Source organism: Bombina bombina, chromosome 6 (assembly GCF_027579735.1).
Source record: "Bombina bombina isolate aBomBom1 chromosome 6, aBomBom1.pri, whole genome shotgun sequence".
NCBI lineage: Eukaryota > Metazoa > Chordata > Amphibia > Anura > Bombinatoridae > Bombina > Bombina bombina.
Genome location: NC_069504.1, coordinates 886859171 through 886877791, shown reverse-complemented (window position 1 = coordinate 886877791; position 18621 = coordinate 886859171). Strand labels below are relative to the sequence as shown.

At 38.1% G+C, this 18621-nt stretch overlaps 1 protein-coding gene across 3 annotated transcripts in view; it reads right to left on the bottom strand.

The window, feature by feature from the left end:
* Positions 1 to 18621, bottom strand: part of LOC128663863 (phospholipid scramblase 1) — a 185086-nt gene that overhangs the window by 64553 nt on the left and 101912 nt on the right. For all 3 annotated transcript variants that reach the window (XM_053718410.1, XM_053718412.1, XM_053718411.1), the window contains exons 6-7: positions 1175 to 1336; positions 614 to 742 (exon numbers count right to left, since the gene is read on the bottom strand). In XM_053718410.1, the coding sequence (XP_053574385.1) occupies positions 614 to 742; positions 1175 to 1336 (291 nt within the window). The remainder of the gene's footprint in view (positions 1 to 613; positions 743 to 1174; positions 1337 to 18621) is intronic.

The following is an 18621-nucleotide window of genomic DNA, read 5'->3' as shown; positions in this document are numbered from 1 at the left end:
AGGTTTCTATATACAAAACAATACATTTGGATAATCTAATCTAGTTTTAATTATATGTATGCTTATTTTCTACAAGCAATATACTGATTCTGCATATTATATATTAAAGGGACAGTCTACAATAGAATTTTTATTGTTTTAAAAGATAGATTATCCCTTTATTACCCATTCCCCAGTTTTGCATAACCAACACAATTATATTAATACATGTTTTACCTCTGTGATTACCTTGAATCTAAGCCTCTTCTGACAGCCCCCTGATCACATGACTGTGACTATTTATTATCTTTTGCATTTAGTATTGTGTTGTGCTAACTCTTAAATAACTTCTCGGGCGTGAACACATTGTTATCTATGTGGCCCACATGAACTAGCAGTCTCCTGTTGTTAAAAGCAAATAAAAAGCATGTGATTAAGAGGCTGTCAATAGAGCCTTTGAAACAGGCAGAAATTTAGAGGTTTAAATGTTCTAAAGTACATTAATCTAGCAATGATAGTTGTGCAAAGCTGGGGAATGGGTAGTAAAGGCGTTATCTATTTTTAAACAATAACAATTTTAGTGTAGATGGTCCCTTTAACAGTAACAACTTTCTTTCTGAATGAATGTGCTTACCAGGTAGAAGCAGGCTCCCATCACCACCGCTTTTACTGTCACCTCTAGATCATTTGGGAAGGAGGCAATGAATTGTTCAGCCTCATGGTTTATCATCCCCACAACATGCTGTTCATCTTTGGATTTAATCTGGTGACAAAAGATAGCAATTGCTCTATATCAAAGCTTCACTGGGCATGTAGTTTATCATTCTATTCTGTGTCACTATGGTAGTCCTGCAGGTCTAATTGCTCTGTTATCACCATGTCAGTGTCACACTGCAGGGCGAGGGGCTCTCACAGTTTCAACCTGAAGATAAATAGGGGCATAGCCTTTACTTATATTTCCCCCTCAGTCACCTGAAGTGGGGACAAACTCAGAGTTTCCTGCTGTCTATGTCACCCAACAAAAGGAGGTATGGTTCATAATTATGTCACTCTGTCATCCTTCAGTTGTAGAAGCAGATTCATCATTCATTATATGACACATGCAGACTCCCAGTAGTTGTGTAACACTGAGTTATATATAAACCCTGATGTCCCTGCAGGGTAAGTGTCCCTCGAGTCTACGTCACAATTTTACCTCAAAGCTGGAACTTCCAAAGATAACTGTATTGAAGTTTGGTCCAATGATCAGCAAGACAACTTCTTTGTTGGCATTTAAAAGTGATATGTGAGTGACCAGTGCATTCCAGTGCAAATGGACATATCCTATGGGGTTACCTTGGGACAGGCGGACCTCCATCTATCACCAAAAAGATAGAGAGGACAGGGCTGTAAAATATATTTTCAGATAACAGAAAACACCATACTTTGCTCTCAAGTGTCAGGTGTTTTTACTCAAGTACAGTCTCAACCAACTAACCTCAAGACCTTTATTGATATAATAGATTAGCTTTAACTTCTGCAGATGACAAGCAGTGTCAGCAAATGTAGTAGTAAAATAAGTTCAAGAACACGACATAATTATCTGTTTTGGCTATAATGTAATTAGATAAATGGAAACATATTTAATATCTAAAAAAAATATATTATTTTAAGCCTTTATAGTCTCTATTTAGAAGTTGGGAAAAACAAGCGTTTATGTGCTTGCTCAAATACAACAGCCTGAAATATCGGAACTTAAATATCAATGCATGACCAGTGGCTGTTTTAGAAATACCTTTATTGGGGGGAGGGGCAAACACTTATATTGCAGCAAAGGATTCTGGGAAAGATATGCAAATGAGGTTCACGACACACTTTTTTACTTCGTCTGCTTTTACGCAGACTCCCTTTACGCCAAAGCATCACTGTTTATACAGCTTATAAGCTTAGCTAGGGTTAGTGCAGTGATTCAGATCCATCCCAGGACAGCCTGTTTCTTGGTCGTTGCCACTCTGAGTAAAAGCAGACTTGAAGTAAAAAAGTGTGTCATTGTGAACCTCATTTGCATATCTTACCCAGAATCCTTGCTGCATTGGAAACAATGAAATTCAGAGGTTTTCTGTGGGAAAAACAAGCCTTCTGGCCTGTCTAGATTTGTTAATGAACTACACAATGAGTTATTTTCTCTATATTTTGTGCGTAGTGGGGGCTTTTAAACTCACTTTTTGCCTCCCCCTAATTTTAAATGTTGTTGTATTTTGCCCAGAAATCAACTTCACCCGGCTGTGATTCAAACCTTCTCCCAGCTGATGAGTGGCAAGCACCACAAAACAGGCTGTTCTGGGATGGTTCTGAATCACTGCACTAACCCTAGCTAAGTTTATAAGCTGAGTTCAAGCTACTTTTAACAGTGTGTGTGTGCGTGTACAAGTCTGGTTGGACTTTCATTTAAATATTTCTCTCAATAAAGTTATTTAATATGAATGCCTAAACATTGAGAGATAATTACTTCTCCTTTTCTACTCAGATTTTGTGGACAAATTTGTTTTTTGAGCCTGGCAGTCTTTTTCTTTCCGCAAATCTACTTGCATTTTTGTACATAAATGTGTATATTACTGCCTTAAGACTCTAAAATTCTAGGGAAAGCTAATACAAGCACTAATTCAAAAGTCTCAGAATTTTGATCTTAAAGGGATAGTAAAGTCCAAATTAATCTTTCATGATTCAGATAGGGTATGTCCTTTTAAACAAGTGGAAAAAGCAAAGAAGAAGGAGCCACAATAGTGCTCTATCAATAAGATAAAACAATCACGCACAGGTACAATGCAAACTTACAGGATCCAAGGCACTTGAGAAGTGCCACAGGTACGTTCTGAACTATTAAAGCTGTTCAGCAAGCTTCTCTTTCGTGTGAGCTGAAACGACAGCCTCGCAGTTGCCAATCCAGGGTAACCAGTCAGTGAGGTGGTTTCAAATTCTGATAAAGTAAAAGACCAATCAGTGCATAGTAAAAGTCGGCATGACCCCTATTTGTCAAAACAGAGGGTGTGTATTTTCATTGATAACAATAGCGTATAACAACGCTTAAATCGCTTGCCCACAAATTGAGGACCAATAAAAATACAGAGAAAACCGGCTCTTACCCGATTGGGCAAAATGGTGGGTGTGTGTTATTACTGTGTTATTACTAGTGTCACCAAACACACATGCGCAACCTAAGTTATATCAAAACGGTCAATGATCCATAAAAAGCAAAACATATAAATATAAATTTAAAATTCTATACAGTTATGAACTGCAGCAAATTGCATTTTTACATTTTTATCACAATACAGTAATTTAATTACGTAATTGATATATATCTGTAACGATTGGTGTGAATTGTTGGGGAAATATTTGAACATAATATGGTCTTTTAATTTTCTTTATTATTTATTCTTTATTTTTCATTTTAATTTTATGCACTATGGAATACACATGTGGTTTTTAATATTTGTACACTATTAGTTTCAATAGGAATAAAGGATTTATATTATCTTCCACCTGTACATCTATTAGGATTCCTGACATCTAGAATGTCATGTTATATGGGAGTCCCCATACAGAGGGGGCGATGTATATGATTCATCTAATCCTTGTTGATCGATACTATGTTAAGTTTCTTTGTGTTACCATATAAAAAAAAAAAATTAAATAATTTTTTAAAATAATTTTTTATAGGATTACTCTTTAGGGAATTTTGATATATTTGGACATTGATGGTACACTTGCTTATACATAGGCTAACACAGATCTGGTCATTTTATGTTCAGTGGTCCGTGAGCAATGTTAAAAATATGTACACTCATGTTTACTTATGTTTTTTCATTTATGTTAATATTGCTGCAGTTCATAACTGTATAGAATTTTAAATTTATATTTATATGTTTTCCTTTTTATGGATCATTGACTGTTTTGATATAACTTAGGTTGCGCATGTGTGTTTGGTGACACTAGTAATAACACAGTAATAACACACACCCACCATTTTGCCCAATCGGGTAAGAGCCGGTTTTCTCTGTATTTTTATTGGTCCTCAATTTGTGGGCAAGCGCATTAAGCGTTGTTATACGCTATTGTTATCAATGAAAATACACACCCTCTGTTTTGACAAATAGGGGTCATGCCGACTTTTACTATGCACTGATTGGTCTTTTACTTTTGTACGCAGGCGCACTCAATTTTGTTAGACGCCGACTGATCATTTATAAGCTGTGATGTTTTATTATAATGTATACACCTGATGAAACGGTCGGAGGACCGAGAAACGCGTTGTGTTTCAACAATAAACTAAAGTTGATTTTATTTCAGTCATCAAGAGCTTTATTTTACTCTAATATTTGTGCCTAGTCTGTGGCCATATCAGAATTTGAAAGCACCTCACTGACTGGTTACCCTGGATTGGCAACTGCGAGGTTGTCGTTTCAGTTCACACGAAAGAGAAGCTTGCTGAACAGCTTTAATAGTTCAGAACGTACCTGTGGCACTTCTCAAGTGCCTTGGATCCTGTAAGTTTGCATTTTACCTGTGCGCGATTGTTTTATCTTATTGATAGAGCACTATTGTGGCGCCTTCTTTGCTTTTTCCACTATCTCCAGATTCCTGCTCGTTTGTTGAACAACATTTGAAGAAGATTTGCTGCCGTTTTTCCCACTGATTGAATTTGCCATCAGAGACATCCTCATTTTCGATCTCAAAGGACTTTTTCTTTTGGAACTCTTTGATGGGGACTAAGTTTATGCTTTGAATTATATCTTACCATTGTTCTGCACTTATTATCATTTTTGCACTGGTATATTGTTTACCTTTTTTACTTTATCTCCACTCCACTTAGTGCAATTATTCTACTGTTTTTATGAATTTGTATATTTTACATTATGGGTTTTAGTGTTTAGACACATTATATATGTGCTTTTGACTGCACACACTGACATATATTCAGTACATTAACAGTATTTTTTAGTACTATTTTACTTATGTACTTATATTTGCACTATTTTGTTTTTCACCTTTGAGATTTTTCCTATTATTACACAAGTGATATTTAGAATAATATCACCTTTTATGTTATAGGCGCCTTTAACTTATACAAACACTTTCACTTTCATTTTAAACAACTTTATAATTTACTTTTATCATCAAATTTGCTTTGTTCTATTGTTATTCTTAGTTGAAGGCTAATACTAGGTAGGCTCATATGCTAATTTTTAAGTCCTTGAAGGCCGCCTCTAATTTGACAGTTTTTCACAGCTAGAGGGCGTTAGTTCATGTGTTTCATATAAATGACATTGTGCTCATGCACGTAAAGTTATTTAAGAGTCAGCACTAATTGCCTGAAATGCAAGTCTGTCAAAAGATCTGAGATAAGGAGGCTGTCTGCAGAAGCTTAGATACAAGGTATTCACAGAGGTAAAAAGTATATTTCTATAACTGTGCTGGTTATGCAAAACTGGGGAATGGTAAAAGATTTTTGGTGTTTACTATCCCTTTAACAATGTACAATTATCCCTCGCCTTTCCTTTTTTTTATTATATGTAGAAATATGTATGAATCTATGTGAAGAACATTGGAATGTGAAATATTACTATTTTCATGTCAGGTTAGCGCACTTGAGAATATGCGATCGGGTTTGAGAGCGAGTATGGTGTTAGTTTTTTTCCCCCACTTTTTTTGCTCCATTGACATCTATGGGGGAATAGGTTATTGCGCGCGCTATTGTAACTTCGTCGCTGCTAATGCAGTGTTTTCAGACCTCAAATAATGCAAAGTTCAGTTTAAACAGAAATAGAGTTTTTGATTTTTTGATTTACCTATGAAAACTGTTTATATTTTTAAAGTAGACAACCCGTATTTGATCTAGTCCCATCTTGGTATATTTGATGCCATTATTTGACCACCAGATCAAAATCATATATATATAATGTTAACTGTCCCATTAACTTTAACTCCTTAACCCAAAATCTACATAATTTTGGGTTAAGGAGTTAAAGTTAATAGGGCAGTCATTTTTTCAGCAGTGGATTGATATGTTATGTTTTGCTTCTTTAGGAGCTAACCACCATGTGTGGTTGTAGAGTTGCCACCTCAGTAATGTTTTCCTGGACACTTATGAGTTACACATGCTGTAGGGTTTGCAGGGAGGAACATGTATTATTCTGTTCATCAGCACTGTTAAGGTGATGTCCAGAGGCAAAATACATGTTCCGCCCTGCTTAACCTGCAGCATGTATAACTCATAAGTGTCCAGGAAAACATGGCAGAGGCTGCAACCCTATGTAGTTGGCATAAAGAGAAAATATACTGACTAAAAAATGTGAATTTCATCCTTGCAGAAGGGCTACTTTTGAAGTAGGAAGTATATTGAGATTATGAAATGGACACATAGTTCAGGCACAAAGCCTGTGATACTGTGTCTGGCTTAACTCACTATCATCTCCATAAAAACTGACAGACTCCCTTTGTTTCTCTCATACAGGACAACAACAAATCTGTGTAATGGGAGCAGTGAGTCATTGAGCCCTGACCATTTAATCCTGCCACTGACATTTTCTGCTTTTCATGACTTATCTCTTTATGTTTTTCGGAATCCTAAATTTGAATTAAAAATAATAAACTGCATTTTCATTTTTTTTTTCATGGAGCATCATCTTTATATAACTGTGGGGAAGTGGATGTTGGAAATTAGAGAAACAAAAGAAAAAAAAATCATTTTTAACTGCTGCAACAGATTATGATTAGTTTCCCTATAAAGGGCTAGATTGGAGTGGAGAGCTATTTATCGCTCCCGCTTGTGCGTTAATTCTACTAGGCTTTGGCTTTTTGCATGCTTCGGGTAGTGTGGGTATTACAAGTAGACTTGTGCAACTCTAAAAAATTTGTTTCATTTCGTTTTCATTAGTTAAAAAATAATTTAGTTTCGGCAAATTAGTTTAGTTAAGTTTAAAACAAAATTCATTTTGGCAAATTAGTTATGTTAAGTTAAATCGTTATTTCGGATCCGTTCGTTTTTTTGAGATCCATTTTTTATTCATATGCATTATTCTATTCTGAAGCTTAGAATAAAATAATGCATATTGTGACAAATCAAACCTTCTCAACGTCACAATAGAGGAGTGTGGGCATGAAGGGGTTAATGGCACACAGCTCTGGTTCCCTTAACCTTGCAACTCTGCAAAAGGACCTTAAAAGGGACACCTCATTAGTCCCCAAACCTTGTCCACACTGCTCTAATTAACAATTTCCCTGCTGCCACCACCAAAACTTTTAAATTAAAGGGGAGTTTTGGGGAACCCCTAAAAACTCACACTATTTAACAATTAGGTAACGTGCCTTTAACCTTGTCTCAACAGGAGTGTGAATTTGGATATTAGAGCCCAAAAGACAGAATTACATTTTCTACGTGTTTAATAACAAAATATCAATACAGGTTACACAGGGCAAAATTATAAAGACATTCAAAATAACATACAATTGCAAAGCTATAGTTCTTTAAAAAGAAAATGGGACATGAAAAGAATTACACACAATATCTAACTTATTACCAAGTTCCTTTAGATATGTGGAGAGCTGCCATTCCAGATGTTTAGTGGCTTGAGTCCCAGGCAGTTCTGCCCACCAAGTCTTCCTGTTACATATTTAAATAAAACTTTCAAACACAATGCCTTAGTTATAATTTACAATGAGTCGACCCAATGCAAACAAGTCTTAGCTCCCACTATCAGTCTCCAAGGGGAGGAGCGTACTGCATTCCTACACACAGTTACACTACTAAGGAGGGGGGGAGGAGGGGGGTCTCAGCTTACAGCTTCTGAAAGCAGTTTTCACACACAGAAAAAGGCAATTCACATTAACCTTTTTTCAGGCTGAGAACACAATACCACCTCTGCGGGGTAGCCAATCCAGGTATCAACTACTTCACATGATTGTATCATGACACCTCCCCTTTTAAAATGGTGGAAATAGGGGGTCAGCCCATGCTGATCCCCTATGTCAACCTAAATCCTAGTCTTTCCTCGTTCATAAGACCAGATCTGCCCTTTCTGCCCACTCTCTGCATTCATTTGCCCACTGTAACGGTTAGCATCAGCTGACACAATTTTCCTCGTGGAGGACATTTTCTTGCAGGATATCACACACTCGCTCTCACTCATAAAGGGATCTAGCACCCCCCAGGGTAACTCACTAGGGGACTAAGAGAAATTCTTGCTATGCTTAGGTCAGATACTCCACTGTTCACACCTACCCCAATATGCTCTGTAGGAGTAGCAGGTTCATTAGTCACTGCAGCTACATCTCCCTCCCCCTCTTCTTCACATCTGCCATTCCTGTAGGGGAGGTCCACAGCCACACCCAGGGTCCCACCCTGTTTTACTCTATGTAACAGGGCAGGATACTCTGGCCCCTACACCAGCCATGCCATTCACTCCTCCTTGCATATGCAATGCTGGTTCTAGCTTAGAAGGGTATACACACTCAGTCTGCCCGTCTGCCCAGCTCTGCTGCCCTCTCACATTCCCACACACTGCATCAGGTATCACATTGTCACAATTAATGGCAGTATAACCCTTTTCACTGGCACAATACATTACTGGTACAGGTTCAGGTAAATCATCATTAACCCTAGGCTCTCCCTCCCAGCGCTCAGGTTCAATAGAAGCAACATTGTTACAAACATTTTCAATACATCCCTCCCCCCAGTGCCAAGGTTTAATAGAAGTAACATTGTCACAAACATTTCCAATACATCCCTCTTCATCAGAACAAAGCATTACTGGTGTACACAAAGGTAGAGCTGCATTAACCCTCAGCCCCCCCTCCAAGCAATCATGTTCAAGGGAATCATTCTTCATTCTTTGGTGGGATACCTCCAGCTCTAGTGCAGCTAGCGATGTGTCCATCTCTAGCTTCCCCTCTGGGTCCCCCAAAGTGTCACACAGTACCTCAGTTGGTGTAGAGCCCTCTACTGGCCCTTCCAGGTTGCAGGTGTTGTCTTCTGGGGTGTACTGACAAAGCATCCGGCCCACATCATCCTCCAACAAAACAACAGGGATATCCGCAGAAATCCCCACCTCCTGCAAACCTTTTCCCACACCCCAATCCAGGGGCACAAATGCCGCAGGGCACTCCCTGCAAACTTCCTTATTATCCACAGTCTCTCCTGGGATAATATCCTCTGCCACTTCAGGGCGCACCAAGCGATATCCAGCTCCAGTGTCCTGAAGTCTCATGGTCACACAGTCTACCTCTGTGACACTCTGCAGATTACCTGCTGACCCACCCACAAACAAAGCTGCTGCAGGTTTCCCTGTTGTATTCCCAGCCCAGACTACGTGTTGAGGTTTCTCCTTGGTGGGACAGGCAAAACTCAGGTGCCCAAACTCATGGCACCAAATGCATGGGTGGGTATCCCCCTTGCCCAATGCAGCTTCTGCCCCCTTGATGGGAGATGTTCTAGGGGAAGGTACTTCTGTAGAATCGGTTGTCAGTTGCTGGCACATTCCTTCCCTCCAGGGAGGTGATACAGCTTGCACAGTGGAACACTTGGCTACTGGGGCTTCGTTGTTAGTGCTGTCTGTAGCCCCTTCTGCTGAATCAGGTTCCATTCCCAGGAGCACTCTTCTGCCCAACGGGCTCACTGTCTGGCAAATATATTGCAAAAATTCTGGGTACAGGAGAGGTGCCTCGATTATGGTAAACTTAAAAACCTCTGGCACATGTCTCCGCTGGGTATCCCTTATAGCTATTGCGTGCTCTCTTTTTCTCTCAGCAGCTTCTCTCTCTCTTTTCTCTCAGCAGCCTCTCTCTCTCTTCTTCTCTTCTCCTCTTGATACTTAAGGATCAGTTCCATTCTTAGTTTGGGTTCAACATCCCCGAAATATCTGAGTGCTGTCTGTAGCTCAGACTCCATGACACTTACAGGGTTAACAGCACCAGGTAACAGTCCTTGGGCTACAGGAGGGTCAACAGTGTTTGGTACCAGGTCTTGAGTTGTATGTCTCTGTAATTAGGCACTGAGTTCTGTCTTTGGGAAATTACACAAAAACATGTAATTTCTTTTAGTACTATACAAATAGCAATAAATATACCGAATATCACAAAGAAAAAAATGTGAAATAAATGTGATAACAAAAATCATAAAAGGAAAACAAAATAAAGTTCTGAATCAAGGATATGTCTGTGTCCTCTGGATGAGTTTTTCAGCTTGTTAGCATTCCTCAGTGAGATCCCATAAAAAAGGAAACAGAAAATTGCAACATAGTGTGAATCTGTAACGGCACTTTGAGGAAGTAGTTGTTTTGTAACAAATGACTACTCACATTTGTTGGAGCTTTCGACTAAGCTCAAGGATATGCGCACTCCCACTTTATACAGCATTATACATATATGCAAAACTTCAAAATATATGTATAATGCAATAACATTATAATGCATAATTTCCCAATTCTGGTTATCCATCTTAACATCTATGCATATATCAACAAAATGTATAAAACTGAAAGAAGTTGAAAAACATACTAGTTGTTTAATGACAAATTACCTAAATGCCAACTTCCAAAATGGAGGATGTAACTACAAACCTGGCAGAAACTCATCAATGGATTGTTTAAAAGGACTCTTGGACATGCGCACTAACATTCCTTGACAAAGCATACCAGCGAAACGTACATCTGAACTGAACTGTTCTATATTGAGTTTTATTGCGTCTCTACACTAGCCAGGACACCTGGGGGCTTAGCGCTATTGTCTTGCTACTAAAGAGGTTTTGGTTTCGGCGGTCACACTCCTGCTGATCCATTTACCTCTTTGCAAGTTTGGCGATTTGAAGCATTTGTTACAGCATATCTGCTTTTGTACCCTTACATTGTGGTGTTATCAAGGCTTATGTGACGCTTTTATATATTTTAAAATAAATTTGTATCCAAGTTTTGCCTAGTGTACTGTTTTCCCATCAGTATAAAGTGGGAGTGCGCATATCCTTGAGCTTAGTCGAAAGCTTCAACAAATGTGAGTAGTCATTTGTTACAAAACAACTACTTCCTCAAAGTGCCGTTACAGATTCACACTATGTTGCAATTTTCTGTTTCCTTTTTTATGGGATCTCACTGAGGAATGCTAACAAGCTGAAAAACTCATCCAGAGGACACAGACATATCCTTGATTCAGAACTTTATTTGGTTTTCCTTTTATGATTTTTGTTATCACATTTATTTCACTATACAAATAGCACTAAAAAACTCAAAATATCCCCACCGCTGCCAGCCAGTTTGTGACGAATCAAACCTTCTCAACATCGCAATAGAGGAGTGTGGGCATGAAGGGGTTAATGGCACACAGCTCTGGTTCCCTTAACCTTGCAACTCTGCAAAAGGACCTTAAAAGGGACACCTCATTAGTCTCCAACCCTTGTCCACACTGCTCTAGTTAACAATTTTACTGCTGCCACCACCAAAACTTTTAAATTAAAGTGGAGTTTTGGGGAACCCCTAAAAACTCACACTATTTAACAATTAGGTAACGTTCCTTTAACCTTGTCTCAACAGGAGTGTGAATTTGGATATTAGAGCCCAAAAGACAGAATTAGATTTTCTACGTGTTTAATAACAAAATATCAATACAGGTGACGCAGGGCAAAATTCTAAAGACATTCAAAATAACATACAATTGCAAAGCTACAGTTCTTTAAAAAGAAAATGGGACATGAAAATAATTACACACAATATCTAACGTATTACCAAGTTCCTTTAGATATGTGGAGAGCTGCCATTCCAGATGTTTAGTGGATTGAGTCCCAGGCAGTTCTGCCCACCAAGTCTTTCTGTTACATATTTAAACCAAACTTTCTTTGTCTTGTCAAAGACAATGCCCTGGTTATAATTTACAACGAGTCGAACCAATGCAAACAAGTCTTAGCTCCCACTATCAGTCTCCAAGGGGGGAGCGTACTGCATTCCTACACACAGTTACACTACTAAGGAGGGGGGAAGGAGGGGGGGTCTCAGCTTACAGATTTTCTGAAAGCAGTTTTCACACACAGAAAAAGGCAATTCACATTAACCTTTTCCAGGCTGAGAACACAATACCACCTCTGCGGGGTAGCCAATCCAGGTATCAACTACTCCACATGATTGTATCATGACACATATGTATAAAGAATGGTTCCGAAAAAATGAAAGGATCCGAAAAAACTATTTAACTTAACATAACTAATATGCTGGCGATTACAGAAACAAAATTATCTAAAACTGCTGCCGCCACCCACATCGCTGACACTAAATAAAGCCATTAACCCCTAAACCGCTGTCTGCCCACATAGTCGACAGTAACTAAACCTATTAACCTCTAAACCACCGCCCCCCCACATCGCCAACACTACCTAAACCTCTTGACCCCTAAACCACAGTTCCCCGACATCGCCAACACTAACTAAATCACTAAATAAAGCTATTAACCCCTAAACCGGAGTTCCCCAACATCGCTGACACTAACTAAAACACTAAATAAACATATTAACTCCTAAACCACCGTTCCCAAATGTCACCAACACTAACGAAACCTATTAACCCCTAAACCACATCGCAGCAACCCAAATTAAACTATATTAACCCCTAAACCTAACACCCCCTAACTTTAACATAATTAAAATAGACCTAACTTAAAGTTACAATTATTAACTAACTACCTATTTAAAAATAAATACAAACTTACCTGTGAAATTAAAATAAAACCTAAGCTAGCTACAATATAACTATTTACTAACTACCTAGTTAAATTATATACAAACTTACCAGGCTGTGAAATAAAAATAAAACCTAAGCTTAAACTAATAAAACTAACATTGCTAAAAAATAAAAAACCTACCATTACTAAAAAATTAAAACTACAATTACAAAAATAATAAACACTAAAATTACAACAAAAAAACTACCATTACAAAAAATAACAAACAAAATTATCCAAAAAAATAAGTATTCCTATTCTAATACCCCGTTTTAAAAAAGCAAAAACAATACCAACCCAAAATAAAAAAAAATAATCTATAATAAACTACCAAGGGCCCTTAAAAGGGCCTTATGTAGGGCATTTCCCTAAAGTTAACAGCCCTTTTGCAAGAAAATAAAAACAAACACCCCCTAACATTACAAACCCCCAACCCCCAAAACCCACAAAATAAGAAAAACCTAACTAAAAAAAACTAATCTACCCATTGCCCTGAAAAGGGATTTTGTATGGGCATTGCCCTTAAAAGGGCATTTAGCTCTTTTAATACCCTTGAAAGGGCATTCAGCTCTTTTTCGGCCCATTAAAATAAAAAAAGCCCTAATCTAAAAAAAAAACAAAACCCCAAAAAACCCCCAAAATAAACCTAACACTAACCCCAAAATCTGTACTCACAGTTGCTGAAGTCCGGCGAACGATCTTCATTCCAGCGGCAAAGCATCTTTATCCAGGCGGCTCCATGTTCATCCATCGTGGGACCGGCATCTTCTTCATCCCTGCGGAGGCGATCGGTCGATGTGTGGAGGGGGAGGTCCATCGGTCTGACGTGGAGGTCCTCTTCATGCGATCATCTGCCGCACACTGAGGATTCAGTGCAAGGTACCCCTTTTATATTGGTGTACCATTGCATTCCTATTGGCTGAAAAATTTAAATCAGCCAATAGGAATTAGAGCTGCTTAAATCCTATTGGCTGATTTGAACAGCCAATGGGAATTAAGCAGTTCTCCTTCCTATTGGCTGATTTAAAAAAAAATGTATATTTGGGGTGTTGTTTTTTTTGTTTTTTTTAGATTAGATTAGGCATGTTTTATTTTTAATGGGCCGAAACGGAACTGAATGCCCTTTTAAGGGCAATGCCCATACAAATGCCCTTTTTGGGGCATTGGGTAGATTAGGTTTATTTATTTACAAAAGGCCCTTTTAAGGGCTATTGGTAGTTTATTATAGATTAGGTTTTTTTTATTTTGGGGTGGTTTTTTTTTAACAAAAACGGGGTATTAGAATAGGAATAATTTTTATTTTTTTGGATAATTTCGTTTTTTTTTGTAATTTTAGGTTTTTTCATTTTTAGTAATGTTAGGTTTTTTATTTTTAGTAATGTTAGGTTTTATTAGTGTGAGCTTTGGTTTTATTTTTATTTCAGAGGTAAGTTTTTTTTTAACTAGGTAGTTAGTAAATAGTAATATTGTAGCTAGCTTAGGTTTTATTTTTATTTCACAGGTAAGTTTGTATTTATTTTTAAATAGGTAGTTAGTTAATAATTGTAACTTTAATTTAGGTCTATTTTAATTATGTTAAAGTTAGGGGGTGTTAGGTTTAAGGGTTAATAGTTTAATTTAGGTTGTTGTGATGTGAGGGCCGGTAGTTTAGGGGTTAATAGGTTTATTTAGTGTCTGCGATGTTTGGGAACGGCGGTTTAGGGGTTAATAGGTTTAGTTAGTGTTGGCGATGTTTGGGAACAGCGGTTTAGGGGTTAATAGGTTTATTTAGTGTTTCAGTTAATGTCGGCGATGTTGGGGAACTGCGGTTTAGAGGTTAATAGGTTTAGTTAGTGTTGGCGATATTTGGGAACCGCGGTTTAGGAGTTAATAGGTTTAGTTAGTGTTGGCGATGTCGGGGAACTGTGGTTTAGGGGTTAATAGGTTTAGATAGTGTCGGAGATGTCGGAAAATGGCAGTTTAGGGGTTAATAGCTTTATTTAGTGATTTAGTTAGTTGGCGATGTCGGGGAACTGCGGTTTAGATTAGAACAATGAAAAATTCCGAATATGAATAATGGATCCGAAAATTTGAAAACTGATTTATTCATTTTCAGAATTTTTTCGGGATTTTAGTTATGGTGCGGATTTGGAAATTCAGGTGCGTTCGAATCTCCAAATCGGCTAAAATTCGTCCGAAACAAAATTCAGGCCGAAATGAAATGCACATGTCTAATTACAAGTTAAAAGTAAAAAGTTTGAATATCGTGACTTTATTATCATATTCTCCTATAGACTTCAAGGGATTGCGAAAAGTGGAAAAAAACTAACACCCTTACTCATGCACAAACCCAATCGCATATTCTCAATAACTCGACATAAAATATAAATATTTCACATTCCAATGTTCTTCAGATAGCAGAATATGTTCTATATATATAGAAATGTAGAGATAGAGTCCAGCACTGAAACCCAGCTAATTATCCTGCCAGACACAATCGAGTATCTGCTTTCCTTCAAATAATACAGTTCATATAGAAAGTTGTGACAGCACCACAGTAGTTTTCAGGTGAGAATTTCTTTATTTATCCTGATGATACAGAACCTTAAACAGGTGCAACGTTTCAGACCCAACAATCCCTTCTGCTTTTATCCCCAATCGTCACATCAATAAAAAGAATATTTTGAAAGTTGACCTAAGTCCAGTGAGTGCTTTATTTGCAGCTACAGTATGTGTGGTTAGCACAATGGCAGTTGGAGACGGTTGGTGGTTAGCGCTGCCAAATCTGTTGGCGCTCTACAAATACCTGATAATAATCATAATAAAAGAGTGCACCCACACCACAGCTAATATTTATATATATATATATATATATATATATATATATATATATATATATATATATATATATATATATATATATATATATATACAGTATATATATATATTTTTGGGGGTAAAATATATATCTATACATATATATATATATACATACATACTGTAACAAGATCCTTTTGCAACCACTGTCTTCTAGGGTTTAAATGCAATAGAGGACAATCCAGTTAAAGTTTTCAAAACTTTATTTTCTTCCAAAATAGCAAGGTGACTTTAACAGCAGCAGTTTGTTCACAAGTAAGGCAAAAGGAACAGATACAATCTCTGCACAAGCTTCTAAAACTAAAAACCAAATCTCTGTCTGCGTTGTCTGCAGCAATACAAATGTCCTTTACAGAACGTAACAGCAAACAGAAATACAGCAAAACGTTTAGTTCATATTTTTCACAACACATCATATCAGGCCTCCTGCCTGGCTGTAATCTACTTAGCTAGAGAAATGCTTCCCTTTTAAACCTTAGGAGCAGTAATCATGAGCCACATCTGAGTTTAATTGTCTTTAACAGCTGTAAGGTATTCACAACTAAAAAACACTAATCACTTCCCTGGGGTTTCTTAGCAAAATGGTAAAGTGAAATGTATTAAACTTGGTCTGATATATACTCTCTCTATCACCAAACCAGACTTTCTGTCACAATACACACATACATATATGTATAAATATGAGCAAAGAAGGCTGTGAAAATTGTCTTTATTGTTTATCCTTTTGTTAAAAAAAATACACAAATCAATTCTGCTCTCATGGATATCAAACATTTGCAAACACAACACAGGTTTATAAAAATAAATAAATAATCTTTGTTAAATATATGTGTGGCTTCCTATTTCACAGGGGTGTAAATATGAGGTAACACATAGGCCAAATTCCCTTCATCACAATGGGTAAGACCAAGGAATATAGCTTTGATGTGCGGCAAAATGTTGTTGAGCTTCACAAAATGGGAAGTGGCTATAAGAGAATAAAATAGCAAAAGCATCGAAATGCCCATTTCCACCATCAGGGCAATAATTAAGAAGTTCCAGTCAACTGGAAATGTTATGAATCAGCCTGAAACAGGACGCATGTCTATATTGTCTCAACGCACTGTGAAGAGGATGGTTCGAGTGACCAAAATATCTCCAAGGAGAATTGCAGAAGCTAGTTGCGTCTTGGGTCAGAAAGTCTCCAAAACTACAATCTGACATCACCTATATCACCACAAGTTGTTTGGAAGAGTTTCAAGAAAAAAGCCTCTACTCTCATCCAAAAACAAACTCAAGCATCTTCAGTTTGCCAGACACTGTGGGAACTTCTAATGGTTCATAGAAATATATGGGGGGATGGTTTGCTTACTTCATATAATATAATAGTGTATAGCAGGTGCAAGCTGGAAAAAAAAATAGATATAAAAACAGAAAAAAGAAAAGTAATATCTAAAAGTCCAGATATACTGACTAATAAAGTCCAGATACACTGACTAATAAATATCAAGCAAAAGACACAAAAATAAAAAGGCCATGCAACGATTGGATGAAGCCGAATTCGTCATCGCTGTGCTAACTACAGCAGAAGCTGCGGGCAGAGGATCGCCGGTCTGTTTTCCATAAAGAAAGGTATTTTTTAAAAAGAACCTTCATTGTAAAGTTTAAATGGACAGGAAACCCAAAAATGTTCTCTCATGATTTGTATAGAACGTACAATTTTATACAACTTTCCAATTGAATTCTATTATCAAATTTGCTTCATCATCTTGGTATCATTTGTTGAAGGAGCAGCAATGCACTACTGGCAGTTAGCTGAACACAGTTGGCCAATCACAAGAGAAAAATGTGTGCAGGCACCAATCAGCAGCTACCTCCCACTAGTTAAGGATATGTGAGTATTCTTTTTCAACAAGGGATACCAAAAGAACAAAACACATTTGAAAATAGAAGTGAATTTAAAAGTGTCTTAAAATCACATGCTCTTTCTGATTCATGCAAGTTTCATTTTGACTTTCCTATCCCTTTAATGAATGAAAGTGCCCCTGTTTTTAAGATTAGTTTTAGATACCGAGCACTTATTCATGTAACTTTACAATGGACTCTAGGCCCTGAAAGCTTTTTCAGTCCATTTAACGTGTTAACCCCTTAATGACCAACGACGTATGGGGTACCCTGTACGTCGTTGGTCTTTGAAAGCAGTGGAAGCGATCCTGATCACTTCCAACTGCTTTCATGTTATAGCAGTGATGCCTCGATATTGAGGCATCCTGCTATAACATTTTTTAGCCGTCCGATGCAGAGAGAGCCACCCTGTGGCCCTCTCTGCATCGGCCATCGATGGCCATGTTCGTTGGTGGGTGGGAGCTTACCCAGGGAGGCGGGTGGGCGGCCATCGGTGGGAAGGAGGGCGGGATCGAGTGCGGGATCAAGTGCGGGTGCGCGCGCGTGAACTGGAGCGGGTGTGCGCGTGTGCACGGGAGCGGGCGCGCGCAGGCAGGTGGGAACCCTACACTATGGAACAACTGTATGAAAGCACAAGGTGGTACTCGGTGGGAGTGAGGGTGGGCATATTAAAAATGTTTAGCGATCTGGCAGGGGTTGGGGGTTGAGGGAGGACAGCTATACTACAGAAAATAGTATTTTTAAAAAAATAAATAAAAAAAACTATATTTGATTTCAAACTGTGTACTGGCAGACAGCTGCTAGTACCCAATATGGCGCAATAAGGCAGAGAGAGGGGGGGTTAGAGAGCTGTTTGGGGAGGATCAGGGAGGTTGGGGGCTAAGGGAGGATACTACAGAACAGAATTATTATTTTAAAAAAAAAATCCCAAAAAAAACTCTTATTTTAGTACTGGCAGACTTACTGCCAGTACTTAAGATGGCGGGGACAATTGTAGGGTGGGGGAGGGAAGAGAGCTGTTTGGGAGGGATCTGGGGGTGTGATGTGTCATGTGGGAGGTTGATACCTACACTAAAGCTAAAATGAACCTTGCAAGCTCCCTAAAAGCTCCCTAATTAACCCCTTCACTGCTGGGCATTATACACGTATGGGGGGGTAGTTATCAAG